Source organism: Numenius arquata, chromosome 11 (genome assembly GCF_964106895.1).
Source record: "Numenius arquata chromosome 11, bNumArq3.hap1.1, whole genome shotgun sequence".
Taxonomy (NCBI): domain Eukaryota; kingdom Metazoa; phylum Chordata; class Aves; order Charadriiformes; family Scolopacidae; genus Numenius; species Numenius arquata.
In genome coordinates, this window is record NC_133586.1 from 21791954 (window position 1) to 21808057 (window position 16104).

The following is a 16104-nucleotide window of genomic DNA, read 5'->3' on the forward strand; positions in this document are numbered from 1 at the left end:
CCCAGCCTCTGGCTTGGATGGTCCTGGGTGTGCGTGGGCTCCTCAGCACTTGTGTTTGGGGAACTTGAGGACCAGCGTGATCTTCACGCTAGAAACGGCTCTGCTTTTCCAGAACGATGAGCAAAGTCTTCAAAAAAAGCTCTGGGTGAGGGCTGGCCAGGGCAGTTTTGGCACTTGTGGGGCTCCAAAATCACTGGTGGAGGGAAGGGACAGGACCAACCGTCTCCTTGCCCCTCCCAGCTGAGCACAAGCAGCTTCAAGCTAACTTTTCTCATCTCCTTTTGGGGCTGGGACACCGAGTTTGGGGGACTTTGGGGCTGAGGTTGCCTGGCTTGGCTTGTGCTGAGGTGAGACTGGGCTTTGCCTTTCCCAGCATCAGTTGAAGCTGCTAAATCCCGCTTTGGGAATGAGCTGGGTCATGTACTTTGATGTCCTCCAAAGCCATCCCTGTGCCACCTGGCTTTGCAGGGATGGGCCCAGCAGCCACCTGCGTGGCTCCCAAATGGCGATTGAATTAGAGGAGATGTCACTTAAACAACTCTTCCCACCCACCCACCTCCCCCCAAGCCTTGGCCCAAGGGCTCCCTGAACAATCATGAAATGAGATCTTTATCATTTTTATTAAAAGCTGTACACAAGGCATCACCATTAGGCTGGATGGGAGGAGGGGAGGGAGGGTAATTCCCTTATGGCTCCCCTCTTCTTCTCCCCCCAAGTTTAATTCATAGTGGTGGGATGCAAAAGCTCCCCGGAGAGTGATGGATGGTGGGAAATGAAGAATATGAAGGAGCTTTATTGAACCCATCAATCTCGGGTGAGGCTGCCACGATCAAAAGCCCAGCCTGTTTCGGCAGAGGTTACGGAGAGGAGCAAAGAGATCAAGTTTCGGGGGGGGGGGGGAAGCAAGGCACGGAGGATCTGCGAAGCCAAAGAGCTCCTGGCTTGGCTCCGGCCGAAGGAGCCAGCACCCACGGAGCAGGGTGGAGAGCGGTGGCCGTGTCCTGGCCGGGGATGCTGATCCCGCTGAGGTTTTGGCATACCTGCCCCTCTTCTTCCTCCTGGACACCAGGATTTGCAGCCTGGGCAGGAATAGGGGGGTTAACTCCTGCCTGTGCCGGAAAGAGTTCCTTCTCCCCGGCTGAAAAGCCCATCCCCAGTGAGGTCTCTCCTCCAGCGTAGCACCAGGGCGACAGGAGATCCTTTGGGGTCCAGGCTGGAATGTCACCGTGTCACACTATCGCTCGTTCAGCCTTGTGCTGCCATGGTTTGCCCAATGGTGTCCAGCAGATGGGTAGGAGGCTCTGAAGCACCTCCTGATTTCTCCAGACACCTGGTTTTTGTGGATGATGCCCAAGGTGTTGCCACCCTGCTTGGTGGACCACAAGACAGGACCTTCCCCTGAAGCGGGACAGCATCCATCTCCTGAAGATGAGCAAGTTGGGTTGGAGGATTTGAAGATCACCTGGTGCTGGGACAGTGTTGACCTGCCTTGGTCCAGTAACCAGTCAGAGGCAAGTGGCAAAGCCCAACGGGTCCAGGAATAGGTGATATTCCAAGCAAGGACATGCTGGAAGGGAAGCTGACACACCGCCCAGGGAACTTGTCAGCTTGGTCTCGTGATGTTGTTGCCCGGTGCAGATTCAGGCTGCGGCTTGCCCGGTGGGGCTCCCTGAGGGCTGCGTGCTCTGTGCTTCTCACAGAGCCTTTCCCCCCTTTCCTTCATGCTTTTCTGTGGCCACTGTGTCCCCTAGCAGCTGCAAGTCAGAGCAAGGTGGCATCTGCTGCCTCATTCAGAGGTGGGTCGTATGGGGCAATGCCCAGTGGGTAGGTAGATCTTGGTTTCTGCTGGTTGTCCTCCTCTGGGTGACCCCATGGGGAGGTGAGAGGAGCATGGGCAATCCCACGATGGCTTTTGGAGCTGGTCCTTCATCCAAGTGTTTCTTGGCAGGGGACGCAGCCCCCCAGGAAGGATGCTGCCCTATGTCATTGCCTTGCTTTACCTGTAATAAACCCCAGCCCCAACTTCCAAGCCCTGCCACCCTTGGGTGAGCCCACGGGAGAGGAAAGGGGTTTGTGGACATGTGTGCACTGCCATGAACTCTACAGGCTCCTTCTACCTTTATACATTTACTGAGTGCTACATTCCTGGGAGGTGAGGTCAGTGCTGTTTCCCCGTGCAGGCGAAACCAAGGGATGGCTGGAGAGTCGATGCCTTGAGGCTGGGGTGGGTCGAGGATGGGGTCTGGGGTCTGTCTGAGTGGGGTGCTCACCCAGGGCTGGTGGGGTCCATCCTTCCTCTGTTGGAGCCTGCGCTGATGGGGAGTGTGATGGTGGTGGCACCCTGATGTGGACCAAGTGCTGGGGTGGTGGGGACCTGCTTTCTAGCTGAGTTTTGGCCCAGGGAGTTAGAAAGGAGGTGAAGGTCCTGGGTCTTATGCCCTGATCTAGAGGGAGCCCCTGGAGGGGACCCAAAAGCTGGCTGGGGACATGACATCCAGCAGAGCATCAGGCTCTGGGGCAGCGTGGCCGTGGTGGCAAGTGCCACTTGTTTGTCCAGAGATGGGGCTGCCTGTGGGACCACAGCCCTGATGTGGTGAATCTCTTTGAAGCTGGTGTGCTGTATCCATCACCGTCCCTGGCGAGCACCAGCTGTACAAACAGCAGCCCTCAGCTCAGTCATGCCGGCTCAGTCATCTGTCTCCTGCCTTTCCCCTCAGGACTACCGAGCAGCCCTGAGGGGTTTGGTGACACCCCCCGAGCTGTGGGATGAGGTGTCCCCAGATCCTGGACCGCTTCCTGGGTCTTGGGGGCTGCACTGAGCATCATCGCCTGGCATTTGGGGACATCTGTGGGCACTGCCTTGCTGATCGGGATGGTAGATGAAGGCGTGATGTAGCTCTGGGACAGCAGTGGAGGGTGTGGGGCTGTCTGGGCCAAAGTCATCCAAAAATAACGGGGAGAAGGAGAAGTGAGAGCTTGTTGGATCTGGCGCTGGGACAAAATCCTCCTTCCTTTTTATTGCTGCAAAGGGAGAGAGGCTGAGGTTTCCTCCCCTGGGGCTGGGGGAGGCTGGATGCTGTGCGGGACATCTGGTGGCACAGAGGGACACCTGGGGACATGGGGTCAGGGGCTCCCCAGCTGCAGTGAGATCTCGTCCCTGCTCTGCCAGCCCGCCTGTGCTGCTGAGCCCAAAACTTGACCCTTGCGCTGGTTTTCGAGTTGTTTGGCGTAAAAACTGTTAAACAACCCAAACAAAGGCTGGGAGTCTATCAGCATCCCGTGGCGGGCAGGGAGCGGCCGGGGGACAATTAGGTGTGCCGCCAGCACTCGTGTTGCGCGGGGGTGGGGATTCATCCCTTCTCCCTCCCTTTGAGTCCAGATAAAAGCCAGATCCTTAGAGGCACGGCTGGATTTTGAAAGCTCCCGGTGTCCCCCACACCCCTGGCTGCAGGAGTGACCCAAGAAGATAAAAACTCTTGGCTCGGCGCCTCCGTCCCTACATTTCCAAGAACCAAGGAGGACCCACCTTGGGAAAAGCCGGTTGCTTTCTGCCTCTCGCCATCTCTCTCCGGCCGGTGGAGGGAGGAAGGGGACGGCCATGGCAGCCAATGGCTCCGGTGGGATGCAGGATGCTCCGCTGGACATGGGCTTTGCTGCCACTGAGGACCTTGTTTCCGACTGGTACATCTACGAAACCATGGAGCCGGCCATGCCGCAGGATGAGTAAGTGTCCAGCCTCGCTGGTGGGTGCCACATGTCCCCCTGTCCCTGCTGGGGTCACCCTGGGCAGCTACCAGCCTCCTGCCCAGCTGTTCTGTAGAGCAACATCTCCTGAGCAGCTGAGCCAGGATTTATTCCCGGGTGAGTGGGAGGTGATTTAAAAAAAAAAAAAAAAAGTAGTTTTGGCCCCCTAAAAATGCTTCATTTCTTTAGGGTGCTTTGTTGGGGGGTGGGCTCGGCCAGGTCCCTGCATGGCACAGTGACTCTGGACAGGTTTCCTGCCTGCAAAATAGGGGTGAGCATCCCTGGGCTTGCAGGGATGTCTTCCTTCTCCCTGCAACTGATGTATCAACAGGTCTTTGTAAAGCCTATTCCCTCTCTATCCATAAAGATCCGCTCTTTAGCGGGGTGTACTCCCGAAAGCAGTGCTGCGTGGGCTGGGTTTCGCCCCAGGAATGGGGCCCATGAGCCCAACCTCACAGCCAGGACCCAGCATTTCGTGCCCTTCCCAGGGACAGATGAGATGTGCTATCAGGAGGGGAAACTGAGGCACGAAGCAATGGGGCAACTATCCAAGGTGTCCCACAAGGCTTGAAGCTGGGCATCCCAAGGCCCATCCATTGGTATCTATTGTCCCTCCATTGACTTAACCCTCTGCGGGTGGGTTTTACACCACTCCATTGACTGATACCTAATCCTGAGGACAAGCAGGAGGAGATCCCAGGTGACCAGCCCAAAAGGATCCTCCTCATCCTTAATCTTCTGCCTTGCGAAACAGCCTTTGAAATCCTTGCCCAGCCCCAGTTTTTCCAGGCAAACCCCCACCCTGTGTGACCCCAAAACCTTTGGGGTATTTTCTGGGTGTCCTCCTTTGCAGCAAGCCATGGCTGGTGAAGGGATGGAGGCAGCACTGGGGGTTTTGCTTGTCTGACAGCTCCTGGGTGCTCTGGATTTAGGTGGTGAAGCCCTGGTGACACCAAAAAGAGTTTTAGTGTCCCTGAGCTTTCAGTGTGTGGAGGATTGCCCTGGATTTCCAGAGCCTGGATATTTTGGGGCAGCAGGAACTTTCTGGTCTATCCAAGGCCAGCCGTTGGCGGGGGGGGGGGGAGGGGGGCAAAAAACCAGAGCTTTGCTAATGGCAGCTGATCCTATAAAGCCTTTTCTGGGCAGGTTGGTGACAGCCTTGGACACATGATGCCTGAGAAATCCGAATTTTACTACCAGACCCTTCCCTGCAGCCTTGCTCGTGGGGGCTCTGCTCTGCTGCTGGTCTCCCGTCTCTGCCCACCCCACCGGCGCTGCAGGGTTTGGGAGGGTACAAGGGCTCATGTGGGGTTCCTCCCCTGCAAGTTTTGTGGGGCTCAGGGGGTTCAGCTCCCTGGCACAGGGATTTGCTGCCCAGCACTGGGTGAAGGTGGCTGGGCACGATGGTGCCTGGCCTTGGGGAGAGGAGGAGGGTTGCAGCAAAGCAGAGATTATGGGATGTAAGGGAGGCCAGAGCATGAATAAATTAAGCAAAGCCTGGCATGCCTGCTTGGCTGGCCTTGGCTGGATGAGGGGATGTGGCAGCCATTGCCTCTGCTGTCCCCCAGCTCTGGGGGTGGTCCCTGTCCCATGAAAGGTGTCCTGCAAGGGATCTTCAGCCTCCCAGCTGGCATTTAGTAAGTGCAGTGTCTTTAGGCAGCAAGAAGTGCTGCTTTGCGGTCTGCATTGCTCAAAAAGGTGGAGCAAGAAGAGGTATGGGTGTAAAAGAGGTAACGGGGGGTCTTCACCCCTCATTGCTGATCTCCCGTTCATCCCTGTACGTGCAAGGAGGTGACCCAGCCCCCATGGGGGATCAGTTCGGGGGCCCCTCCCAGGTGTTATCTCTCTAACTTGATCATAAAATCATCTCGTGAGGGTGACTTCATCCCTGGTTATTGACAGTTGTGCAACCCAGCTCTTCGGGGGTTTGCCCCTTCTCAGCATCAGACCAAGCCCCCCACTGCCACTGTGTACGTGGGTATTACCCCGGCATCTTTGCTTTGCCCTTTTGGGACTAAATAATGTTATTATTTATTATTAGTAATTTTATCCCCACCACCACCTTTTCCTAGCATGTTTCCCAGCGTAATCCCGGACTGCGACCCCACCATCTCTCCCAGACTCTATCACGTCTGCATGGCACCTGTCTCTGTAAGTACAAGCCAAGTCCCTCCTGGTGGGTTGTCTGCCCTGATGTCATATTTGCTGTCCCTCCCGCCCTGTCCTCCACCCCTCAAGCTCAGATTGTGCCCATCTACTCCCAAACAGCAGGTCTGGGCTCTTCAGCTTGAGCTGGAGCAAGGTTTGAGCTGGGATGTTCTAACAGGGGACTCGCAGAGCTCCAGGCTTTGCCTGTCATCCGTGAAAAGCTTTGATTTATTTTTATTTTTTCCTAGCATGGTCCCTCTGAGGCGTTTAGAGCCCATAACTCATCAGAGCAGGTTGAGAAGTGTCTGTCCCTGCCTTAACCATGGCTGGATTTAGGGTGTTGGATAGAGACAGTGTCTCTGCAGAGGCTCCCATGACAGAGCAGCATGTCTGAGCCAACCCCCCCCCCCTCACCCCCGACCCCCCGGCTCATGCATTTATTGCTCCCTCCATTGGATTTCTGGCAGCTGGCCGTGCTCATGGGCTTGTCCTTGCTGGTGAAGCGCAAGCGTCTCCACCGGAGCTGCTGGAACGGTGTCCCGGGACTGCTCAGGTACCCTGACCCCATCCCCAGGGTCCCTGTCACCCCGTGGGTGAAGGGATGCTGAGGTGCTGCATGGGGTAAAGCAGCTCTGGGGCAGAGGATGGTGGGGACAGGGTGGCCATGATCTGGTGTCAGGCTCATCCTTTCCTTGGCTTGCAGCCCGGCCAACTTTCTGGAGGAGGAAGGCAACCGAGGGCTGGTGGCTGCGGTGTTCGGCATCCTGTTCTCCTCCCTGTGCGTGCTGGTCTTGGACAGGGACCCTCTGCCGCTCATCAACCACTCTTCCCAGAGCACCCGAGGTAAGTGGAGCACCCTCCTGGCCCATGGACACCCCGCTCCTTCCCACCCAGGAGCCGTGCAGCTTTGGGTGGCACCCCCTGAGCAGCCTGTTCACTCTGGTCCATACTGAGGGTGCTGCCTTCTCTTCCCTGCTTTGGTCTCCGTCCCTCTCTTCCCACCATCCCATTTAGAGTACTGGAAGATCCTGGCTTTGCTCTACTACCCTGCCTTCTACTACCCCCTGATCGCCTGTGCCACCGTCCGACACAGGCTCAGCTACCTCGTGGGCTGCCTGCTCTCCTGGTGCCACTGCGTGGTCCACATCTGGCAGAAGGTGGATTGTCCCCAGTCGCCGAAGGTGTGTGTCCCACTGCATATGGCCTCAGGGTTGGACGTGGCTTTCTCACCACCTTCTTGAAGTGACATGAAGATGTCACCTACTCAGGTGACAAGACCCCTAAGCTGGGGTGATCCCACATGTGACAGCTCTGCTTCTCCCCAGATATACAGGTACTACTCCACCCTCTCTTACGTCCCCATCATCCTCTGCCTTGTGCTCTTAAGCCTTTGGTACCCAGCCCTGCTCATCAGGAGCTTCACCGAGCAGGAGGAAACGTTGGCTAAGGAGGTAATGAAGATCCACATGGCAACTCGGGGAGGGGGGTGGTAGCACATGGGAGAACCCCTTGATGGACCTGTGTGGTTTCGGGACCTCTCTTGCCCCGCAGCCCTTCGGTCTGCCTTGGGGACTGGGAGAACTGGGGTGCTCCCAGAGCACATGTTCCCCATGTTGCTCCTGCTCCAGGAGCTGCCTTCCCTCCATCCATCTCCCGGCACGGGTCACGGCTCTGTTTATCTCGCTGGATTTGGAGAGGGAGTGAAAAATCCATCTTTGGAGTAAACTCCTTAGTACAAGAGGCTTAAGGCATCAATGCGTCCCATTCAGTCTGGGACTGGGGTCGCCTTGTTTTCCCGGCAGGCTGGATAATCCCTGGCCCTTTGGGAAATGCTGGGCTTTGTTGGGAAGAGAGGAGGAAAAACAAACTTCAAATAAAATAAAAAAAACCAAGGCAAGCCGTCAGCCCAAGCATGGACTGAAGTGACCCCCAGGCTCTTACTGGGAGTTGGCTAGTTGGAATGGGAATTTTCGGCTTACTGGTTTGGGGCTGCTTTGTTGAGATTGATTTCCACCTTTGCGGTGCCAGAAGATTTGCTGCCAGCGTCACTCCAGCGCTTGCGTTATCCAGACGAGGGCTGGGAGCCCATCACCCCCATCCTGTGCAGAGAGAGGGTGCTGTGGGTGGCGATGGCTGGGTGGCCTGACGTAGCCAAGCAAGGAGATGTCAGCTGGGTGGGATGCAGAAGTTCTGTTGAGAGCCTCCCCAAAAGGCAGTCACCTCTCCCTGCCCTGAGCATGTCCCTGTGCTCAAATCGGGCAATTTATTGCCTTTTTCCTTAAGGTTACAGGGAGAGGGTATTACAAGAAGTACCTAAAGGCTGTCCTGTCCAGGCGCCCTCGGAAGGGGAGGTAAGGATGGCACCTTCCTGAGATCAGAGAGTCCCTCTGCCAGCCCTGCCTGGCTGCAACAGGAGCAGAGATGGCCCCTGCTCCCCAGGAACATACTTTTCACCTTCTCCTTCCCCCTCCAGCTCCGTGAAGATAGAAGACAGCCTCCTATCAAGGGTCCGGACGTATTTATGCTCCTACATCTACACTCCTGAGGAAGGTGGGCTGAGGGCTGGGCTCTTGGCAGCAGTAGCTCGGCCAAACAAGCTGCCTCCCCCCTCCCCGGGGAGAGCAAATGCCTTTCTTGGCTCCTTCCCCACAGCATCTGCGCCGCGGCAGCTGCTGCACGTGCGACGCCTTGGCTTGCCACAAACTGTTGCCGTTTGGGGTGGGGAGTGGGACCCCCCCATCACCGTGGGGACACGGGTGGGCTGTGGCGGCGAGGTTCCAGCGTGGGTTGGGCTAATATTGCAGGCTGGTGCTTGATAAGGGGATAAAATCTACGATAAGGGGATAAAAATCCCCAGCAACTGGGGAATGGGGACCTACTCCTCGCCCCCCCTGCCCGTGGGAGAAGCAGGGGCCATCCTGGGTGGTGGCACCCCAAGGGATGTGGCTGCTGGGACATGGTGCTGTGACCACACGAGGTTTCCATAGGCTTGTGGGAAAGGAGGATCAAGAGAAATGAAATCCATCCAGCCGAAGTATGGAGAAAACTCTCCCAGCTACGCATCCTTTCCCTGGGGAAATCCCAATTAATACTCAACTGCCCTCTTCCAGTGCTCTTCCCCTGGGGCGTTTGCTTTTGCTGCTGGGTTGGGTTGGGACCTCCTCTTCTCTTCCCCTCAACATCCCACAAGGTGGGGGGAACAAGAGGAGGTTGCAGCCTCCTCTTCTCTTCCCCTCACCATCCCACATCCCAACTCCTCTCTTCCCACTCCGCATTTCCAGGTTTCCGGATCCCGCTGAAGCTCGTCCTGTCCATAACCACGGCCATCATTGCTGTCTACCAGGTGATGCCTCCTCCCTGCCTTCTTGGCTGCATCCTCTGGAGGCAGAGGAGCCCAGGGGTCATTGCCACACCACAATTTTGGCTCTGGGGATGGTATTAGAGTGCCTCGAGGTATTACCATCCCTCGGCTGAGCCGCAGTAACGGGCCATGTGCTTCCAGGGCTCAGCCAGCCTTAAGTCTTTAAGCTAAAGCGATGGCTCAGCGGTGGGATGCCGTGACGCCAGGGTGGGGGGGGCTCACGTGGCACCCGCTCCCTCGCAGGTGGCCCTGGTGCTCCTGGTGGCCGTCGTACCCACCATCCAGATCGTGCGGGCGGGGATGACAAAGGACATCGTGGTACTGTTGGTCCAGTTTGGCTTGGTGCCCTCGGAGAGCCCAGCCGTCCCAGGTGACATGGAGAAGGAGCTCAACACCGTCAAGTACTACCTGTGGGCGCTGGAAGGTGGGTTCCCAGCCAGCTCCTGCATCCATAGGGGATTTTTTTGGAGGATTTTGGATCTCATCAGAGAGATTTCTAACCCAGGAAACTGGTTGGCAATGGGGCAACTTCCAGGGGGGGCTAAAAAGCCAGCTGCGAAGCCGTGCAAACAGGGAAGGTGGCCACGGGAGCCTGGTGCTGTGCCAGGCATCCCCGAGAGGCCCCTGCGTGCCCAGGCCAGGGAAGCCGGCAGCACCGTGCTGCAGATGCTGCCCTTTGGCTGCCGGCTTTGGTATGTACTGGAATCGAGCAGATGGCCCCAGTCCCCACCCACTCCCCTGCATCATTGAAGGCCCTGGAATGGGGGCTGTGGGGATGGTAGGTGTGCCCCCCTCCCTCCATGGCATTACCTTGGGGTCCCACTAACCCCTGGGGGGTGTTTTTTACAGCTTTTCTTGAGTCACCAAGCCTCTTTCATCCTCTTTGTTTTCCTGACATCTCCATCCCTCCTTCCCCTTATCTTGTTTTCCACCCCTCTGCCCCAGCATCCCCCTTTCCAAGAGCATCTTCCCAGGCTCTCTCCATCGCACTGCCTGCTTATCACGGCTTGCTCCATGATTTTTCCAGTTCTGAGCTAACCTAACTGCTTGTATTTCCCCCGGCTGCTTGTCTTTCCCCTTCCCTTTCACCGTCTCACCAGCTCATGCCCACCTTGGGAGATGAAGATCCCCGTATCTCATCCCGTAGATGGCTGGATAAGGGGAGAGCAGCAGATGTCATCTACCTTGACTTCAGCAAGGCTTTTGAAACTTTCTCCTATAACATCCTCATTAGGATACTGAGGAAGTGTGGGCTAGATGAGGGGGCAGTGAGGTGGACTGAGAGCTGGTTGCGTGACAGAACTCAGAGGGTTGTAATTAACGGAGCAGGGTCGAGTTGGAGGCCTGTAACCAGTGGTGTCCCCCAGGGGTCAATACTTGGTCCAGTTTTGTTCAACATATTTATCAATGACCTGGATGAGGGAACAGAGTATATCCTCAGCAAGGTCGCTGATGATACCAAAGTGGGAGGGCTGGCTGACACTCCAGAGGGCTGTGCCGCCATCCAGCATGACCTGGACAGGCTGGAGAGCTGGGCAGAGAAGAACCTAATGAGGTTCAACAAGGCAAAATGTAAGGTCCTGCACCCGGGCAGGAAGAATGCCAGACACCAATATAGGTTAGGGATGAACCTTCTGGAAAGCACTTCTGAGAAGGATATGGGGGTCCTGGTGGATAGCAAACTATCCATGAGCCAGCAATGTGCCCTTGTTGCCAAGGGGGCCAATGGGATCCTGGGCTGCGTAGGGAAGAGTGTGGCCAGTAGGTCGAGGGAGGTCATTCTCCGCCTCTACTCTGCACTGGTGAGGCCACAACTGGAATACTGCGTCCAGTTCTGGGCTCCCCAGTTCAAGAGAGACAGGGAACTACTGGAGAAAGTCCAGCGTAGGGCAACTAAGATGATTGAGGGGTTGGAGCATCTCCCTGATGAGGAAAGGCTGAGAGAGCTGGGGCTCTTTAGCCTGGAGAAGAGAAGGCCTGAGGGGAGACCTTATCAATGCTTCCAAGTATCTAAAGGGTGGGTTGAAGGAGGATGGAGCCGGACTCTTTTCAGTGGTTCCCAGTGACAGGACGAGGGGCAACGGGCACAAGCTGGAACATGGGAAGTTCCATTCAAATATGAGGAAGAACTTCTTTCCGGTGAGGGTGGCAGAGCCCTGGAACAGGCTGCCCAGGGAGGGTATGGAGTCCCCTTCTCTGGAGATCTTCAAGACCTGCCTGGATGCAGTCCTGAGTGATGTGCTCTGGGCAACCCTGCTTTAGCAGGGGAGTTGGACTAGATGATCTCTAGAAGGTCCCTTCCAACTCCAACAATTCCGTGATTCCGTATCGCGAAGGGGCTAGGGAGGGGAAACTGAGGCATGGTGCCCCACTGGCGGGGGGGGAGTACATCCCTGCAACCCCATAACTCAGCCCCCTGAGGTGTTGCTGAGATGTTTTATTATAAAATGCCTGACCCAGCCATCTCTCCCTGCTTCTCCCCAGTCTGCTACATCTGCTCGCTGGTGCTGTGCTGCCTGCTGACCTGCGCCATGCTCCTGAGGACGCTGGTGATGCACAGGTACGGGGTGGTCCCCGCTCCCCCTGGCCTTCACCTTGTCACCGAGCCAGGGTGCAGCTGGGTCTCTCTCCCCCAGGAACAACCTGAAGGCCCTTTACCAAGGGGCCGTGCTGGATGTTTTCTACAAAGCCCGCATCCTCCGCCCGTCCCGACAAGCCGTCGTCTGCTGGATGAGCTTTGCTGCCTTCCAGACGGCTTTCGCCTGCCTGGGTAAAGGGTGTTGGGGGGCAGGAGGGGGCAGATGGGTGGTGGACCCCCACCTTGCACTACCTACCCCGGGTTTAAGCTTCTCTTCCCCCATTTCTTGCCCCATTTTGTAAAGGGGTGGCTGCAAGGATTTTGTTCCTCTTTTTCCCCCAACGCAATCTGTCCTCCTGCAGGGAGGACCATGCTGAACACCAAATGGTCGGGAATAAAAAAGGATGGGGGGGGGTGGTGGTGGTGTGGAATTACTCCTTTTGGCTTGAGCCCAAATATTTTGATTGGAGAAGCTGTCGCAGCATCTCGTGTAAAGACTGTCTGTCTCCTCTGGTCCTGGTCTTCACGTCCCAGGGGCTCCTCGCTGCGCATCTTCCCCAGCGCGGCCTGAGGTTCCCTGCCCAGCAGGGCTGGCTGCCTCATGGATGGGTGGAAGACATCAATGAGGGTAGAAAACCTCACCCCACCGTGGTTTGGAGATGTTTTAAGGCCTCTCTGCCCCACGGGAGGTGACTCTGGGCAGCGTCTGTAGTGAGGCATGCGTAACACCCAACCCCATCAGCACCACAAGTCTGCACTGGAGGGTCAAGCTGAGGAACCAGGGGGGGCGATGGAAGGACCAGGGGGTACCACCAGGTCTGTTGGCGACCACTCCTCAGGAAAGAGAACTTATTTTGCAGGCAGATTAGAGAGATCAGTGTGGAGGTAGGAATTGGGGAGCTCCTCTCTGGCATCCCTCTGCCAGCGAGGAGCAGCTTTCCTTTGGCCACCCAGTGCTTGGTGCATCCCTGGCAGAGGTGGTAGCATCTCACTGTGCTGCCATGAATCTACCTCCTGCTTCAAAATCTTGGGTTTTCAAGTCATTAAAGCAAAGTGGTGGAGGTGAAGCAGAAGCTCAAGCACAGGAAACCACAGCTGCTGATGATCTCGGTGTGATTTATGATAAGAAATCAGAGCTCAGGCTGATTTCTATGATGAGGCATCATAGTTGCAGTCCTGAGTGATGGCTCTTCTCGGTGGCGATAATGTGGGGAGCAATAAGTAAAGGCTGAACTTGTAATTAAATCCTGTGCAGAGCATTGTGTTTGGAGCAGGGGAGGCAGGTAAGGATCTTGCAGGCTTTTCATGGGATTAAAATGAAAGACATGCTCAGCAACAAGCACGGGTTTGGTGAATAAGAGCAAGAACCGCTTCTCCATCCTCCCCTGCCATGGTGTCTCCTTTGCAGGTCTCCTCATCCAGCAAGTGATTTTCTTCATCTGCTCAGTGGGGTTTACCTTCCTCCTCGTCATCCCGCTCCAGTCTGGCACAAACACGTACCTCTTCAAAATCATTCAGAACATGTGGTGAGCACTCGCAGCCCTTGGGGAGGGATGGAAGACCCAAGTGGGTGCCATGGCCATGGTGTGTTTTGGGCCGGGGAGGCTCTATCTTGGGCTCTTTCAGCTTTGTTGGAGGTTTCTACTGCCTGGGATTGTGTCTCATGTTTGAGACCATCGTGGTGTCCAACCTGCCTCTTCTCTCCCACCCAGGCCCTTCTGGTTGACCCTGGTCATTGCTGTCATTGTGCAAAGTTTGGCAGCTCACTACCAGTTCCTGGAGCAGCATCCCCTCCGGAAGGAGCTCACCAACAGGTATGGGGATGTGGGGGGCCTTTGGGGTAGAGATGTCCCGCCCAAGGTCTGAGACCCCAAGCCTGTGTTGGGTTTACACAAGCCCCTGATGTGGCTTTCTTTATGCCATGAGCTCGAGGGGGGAAAGCCTGTAGGTTTGAGGGGCTTAAGCTGCTCCATGCTCCCAGAGAGGTTTCTTTAGGTGCTTTAGAGGGCCATGGGGCACTTACAGCCTTCATTTCAGTGGGGTGAAGCTGGTGAGGTCTGTGCCCTGCTCCACCACCCCCATTTGCAAGCATCAGGAAGCCCAGATCCTTCAGGATTGGCTGGATGGGTTCAGGTGCTGCCAGCCAATGTGGTCCCTCGTTCACAGCTTAAGCTGTCTCCTTATGCCAAAGACCAGGGGGACAGATAGACATGGGTGTCCTGCTCTGTCTGGAAGGAGCCAAGGCACTTCCATCACCTCTGTCACTTGTCCAGCATTGTGGAGAGGCTGCTCTAGGCTCTTGGCCTCCACAGGAGCTGGTGTCCTCCTTCCCAAACCTCCATACTCGTGATTTGCCCAGTTTCTAAGTCCTCAAGGAGAAATGGAGGCCAAGCTCTGAAATCCTGATGGTACACCAGGCTATCTCCTCTCCAAGAGCCCTAAAGGGTGTTTGCTTCTCTCCATGGGATGGCGACACCTCAAACAGGGACCACATCTGGCGAAGAGGGAGGGAAGGGTGGAAGGCTTATTTTTGGCAGGAGGATTCTCTGGCAGGGTAGGACTGTGCTTCTCATCCCATGGTGTTTGTGTTCCTTACTCCTCCTCCTGCACCCACAGGCGAGCTCTCTACATAGTCACCTACCTGCTCTTTCCCATCAACGTCCTGCTGGGTGTCCTGGCTGGGGTGTGGAGGATGGTCATTTCTGGCCTTTATAACTCCATCCACTTCTGCCAGCTGGACATCAGCCTGCTGAACCGCAGTGTGGAGACCTTTGACCCAGGTAGAACATGGGGTGGGTCCCTCTGCAGCGCCTCTGTGAGCATGGAGGTCTTCCTCCCACCATCAAGCTCCTGGGTGACATGGCCAGGAGCTCCTACATCACCTGGAGCTGCTGGGACCAAGGGTGGTTTCAGGTCCTTGTGCTCTGTGTTCAGAAATGGGCAGATGGGACAAATGGATCAAGTGGCTCCTCCTGACACCTGCTTGGTCCTGCTTCTCCATCCATCCCCAAGGATGGGTGATGCCCTGCTGGGGTCCCCTGGGCTTCAACAGTGGCCAGACACCGGTTCACAGGCAGTGAACCCTCGTCTCTCCCTCACTAAAGGCAAGAGGGCAGAGACCTCAGCCCCTTCCTTGGCTTTTCCTGCTGGGATTTTGGGAGCGGAGCTCATCCCTGGCTCTGGAGGCAGAGCAGCTCTAGCAGGGTGGAGATGAAGCCTGGCAAATGACCTTCCCCTTTGCTCCAGGGCAGGAGGGAGCAGGGGGAACCATGAAGTCTGCCCCCTCCCCCCCCCAGTATGTGTTTACTGTGGGCTGTGTTCCCCCAGGCTACCACACGTACTGCCACTATCTGAAAATCGAGGTCAGCCAGTCCCACCCCATGATGAAAGCTTTTTGCTTGCTGCTTCTCCAGCCAGCCCAGCCAGAGGGGCCACCGGAGGTCCGGGCCAGCAATGTGGAAGAAGGTAAGACCTTCCCATCACCAACCGAGGGCACGACCATCACCATGGGGTGGCATTGCGGTCTTCTCTGGGGGCTTGCTGCTCCTCTAGAGATGCTAGTGGTGCCTTGGGGTAAAGGGACCATTGAAGGTTGTGGTTCTGCTGCTCCCTCCGATTTTTGTGCCACCTCCTGCTTCGTGTGTGACCATAGCAGGAGCCGCCCCAGTTCCTCTGCCCATGCAAGGGCAGGATGGTCCTCATGTCCTTACACCCCAAGGTGTAGATGGCATCTGGACAGCCCCAGTGAGGGGCAGCTGGGGCTGAAATCATCCCCCCCCTCCCATCTCATTTCAGGCATCCAGCTGATGCAGCCCCAGAAGACACCACCAAGCCGGGCCAGGTTCAAGCAGAGCCGAGCCCGGTGGTGGCTGGCCTACACCCTCCTCAACAACCCCTCGCTGACAGCTTGCCGGAAAACCGCTCTCTCCGACCCCACAGTCAACGGCACCCCGCTCAGCCCCCCCAAGCCCTGACCTCCAGAGAAGCCCCCCCACCTCTCTCTGCCTCCCTTGCACACTCCTGTCCCATCCCTTTCCTGTCTCCCATTGACTCTCCTCCTACGCTGGCAGGAGTTTTGGGCACCTCTTGCCTCTCTCCAGCCTCTGGTCCCCCTCCCGTGGGGATGGGGCTGGTTTTTAGCTCTAGGTCCATGCTGAGCCACTGCCAAGACCCAGAGGTGAAGATAGAGCCAAGGCAAATGGGTCACCTCCAAGCCTGACGTATATGGAGAGGGATTGATGAGCCAAGCTGAACCCTTCAGGCATCTCAGAAA

At 56.5% G+C, this 16104-nt stretch overlaps 1 protein-coding gene across 1 annotated transcript; it reads left to right on the forward strand.

Moving 5' to 3' along the window:
- The first annotated feature begins 3598 nt into the window (after nt 1–3598).
- On the forward strand, nt 3599–15805 carry STRA6 (signaling receptor and transporter of retinol STRA6). The gene is made up of 17 exons (XM_074156147.1): nt 3599–3723; nt 5817–5895; nt 6360–6445; nt 6596–6735; nt 6907–7073; nt 7218–7343; nt 8176–8243; nt 8366–8442; nt 9174–9235; nt 9497–9677; nt 11738–11813; nt 11890–12023; nt 13240–13357; nt 13544–13645; nt 14448–14611; nt 15159–15296; nt 15627–15805. The coding sequence occupies exons 1-17, from the start codon at nt 3599–3601 to the stop codon at nt 15803–15805; spliced, it is 2022 nt and encodes a 673-aa protein (XP_074012248.1).
- Nucleotides 15806–16104: the final 299 nt, after the last annotated feature.

Bases quoted from the DNA above. Each gene is read 5' to 3' on its own strand.
- STRA6 (XM_074156147.1), top strand. From the start codon at position 3,599: ATGGCAGCCAATGGCTCCGGTGGGATGCAGGATGCTCCGCTGGACATG. The intron at 6,736-6,906 runs GTAAGTGGAGCA...CATCCCATTTAG, and splicing joins CTCTTCCCAGAGCACCCGAG to AGTACTGGAAGATCCTGGCT. The intron at 11,814-11,889 runs GTACGGGGTGGT...TCTCTCCCCCAG, and splicing joins AGGACGCTGGTGATGCACAG to GAACAACCTGAAGGCCCTTT.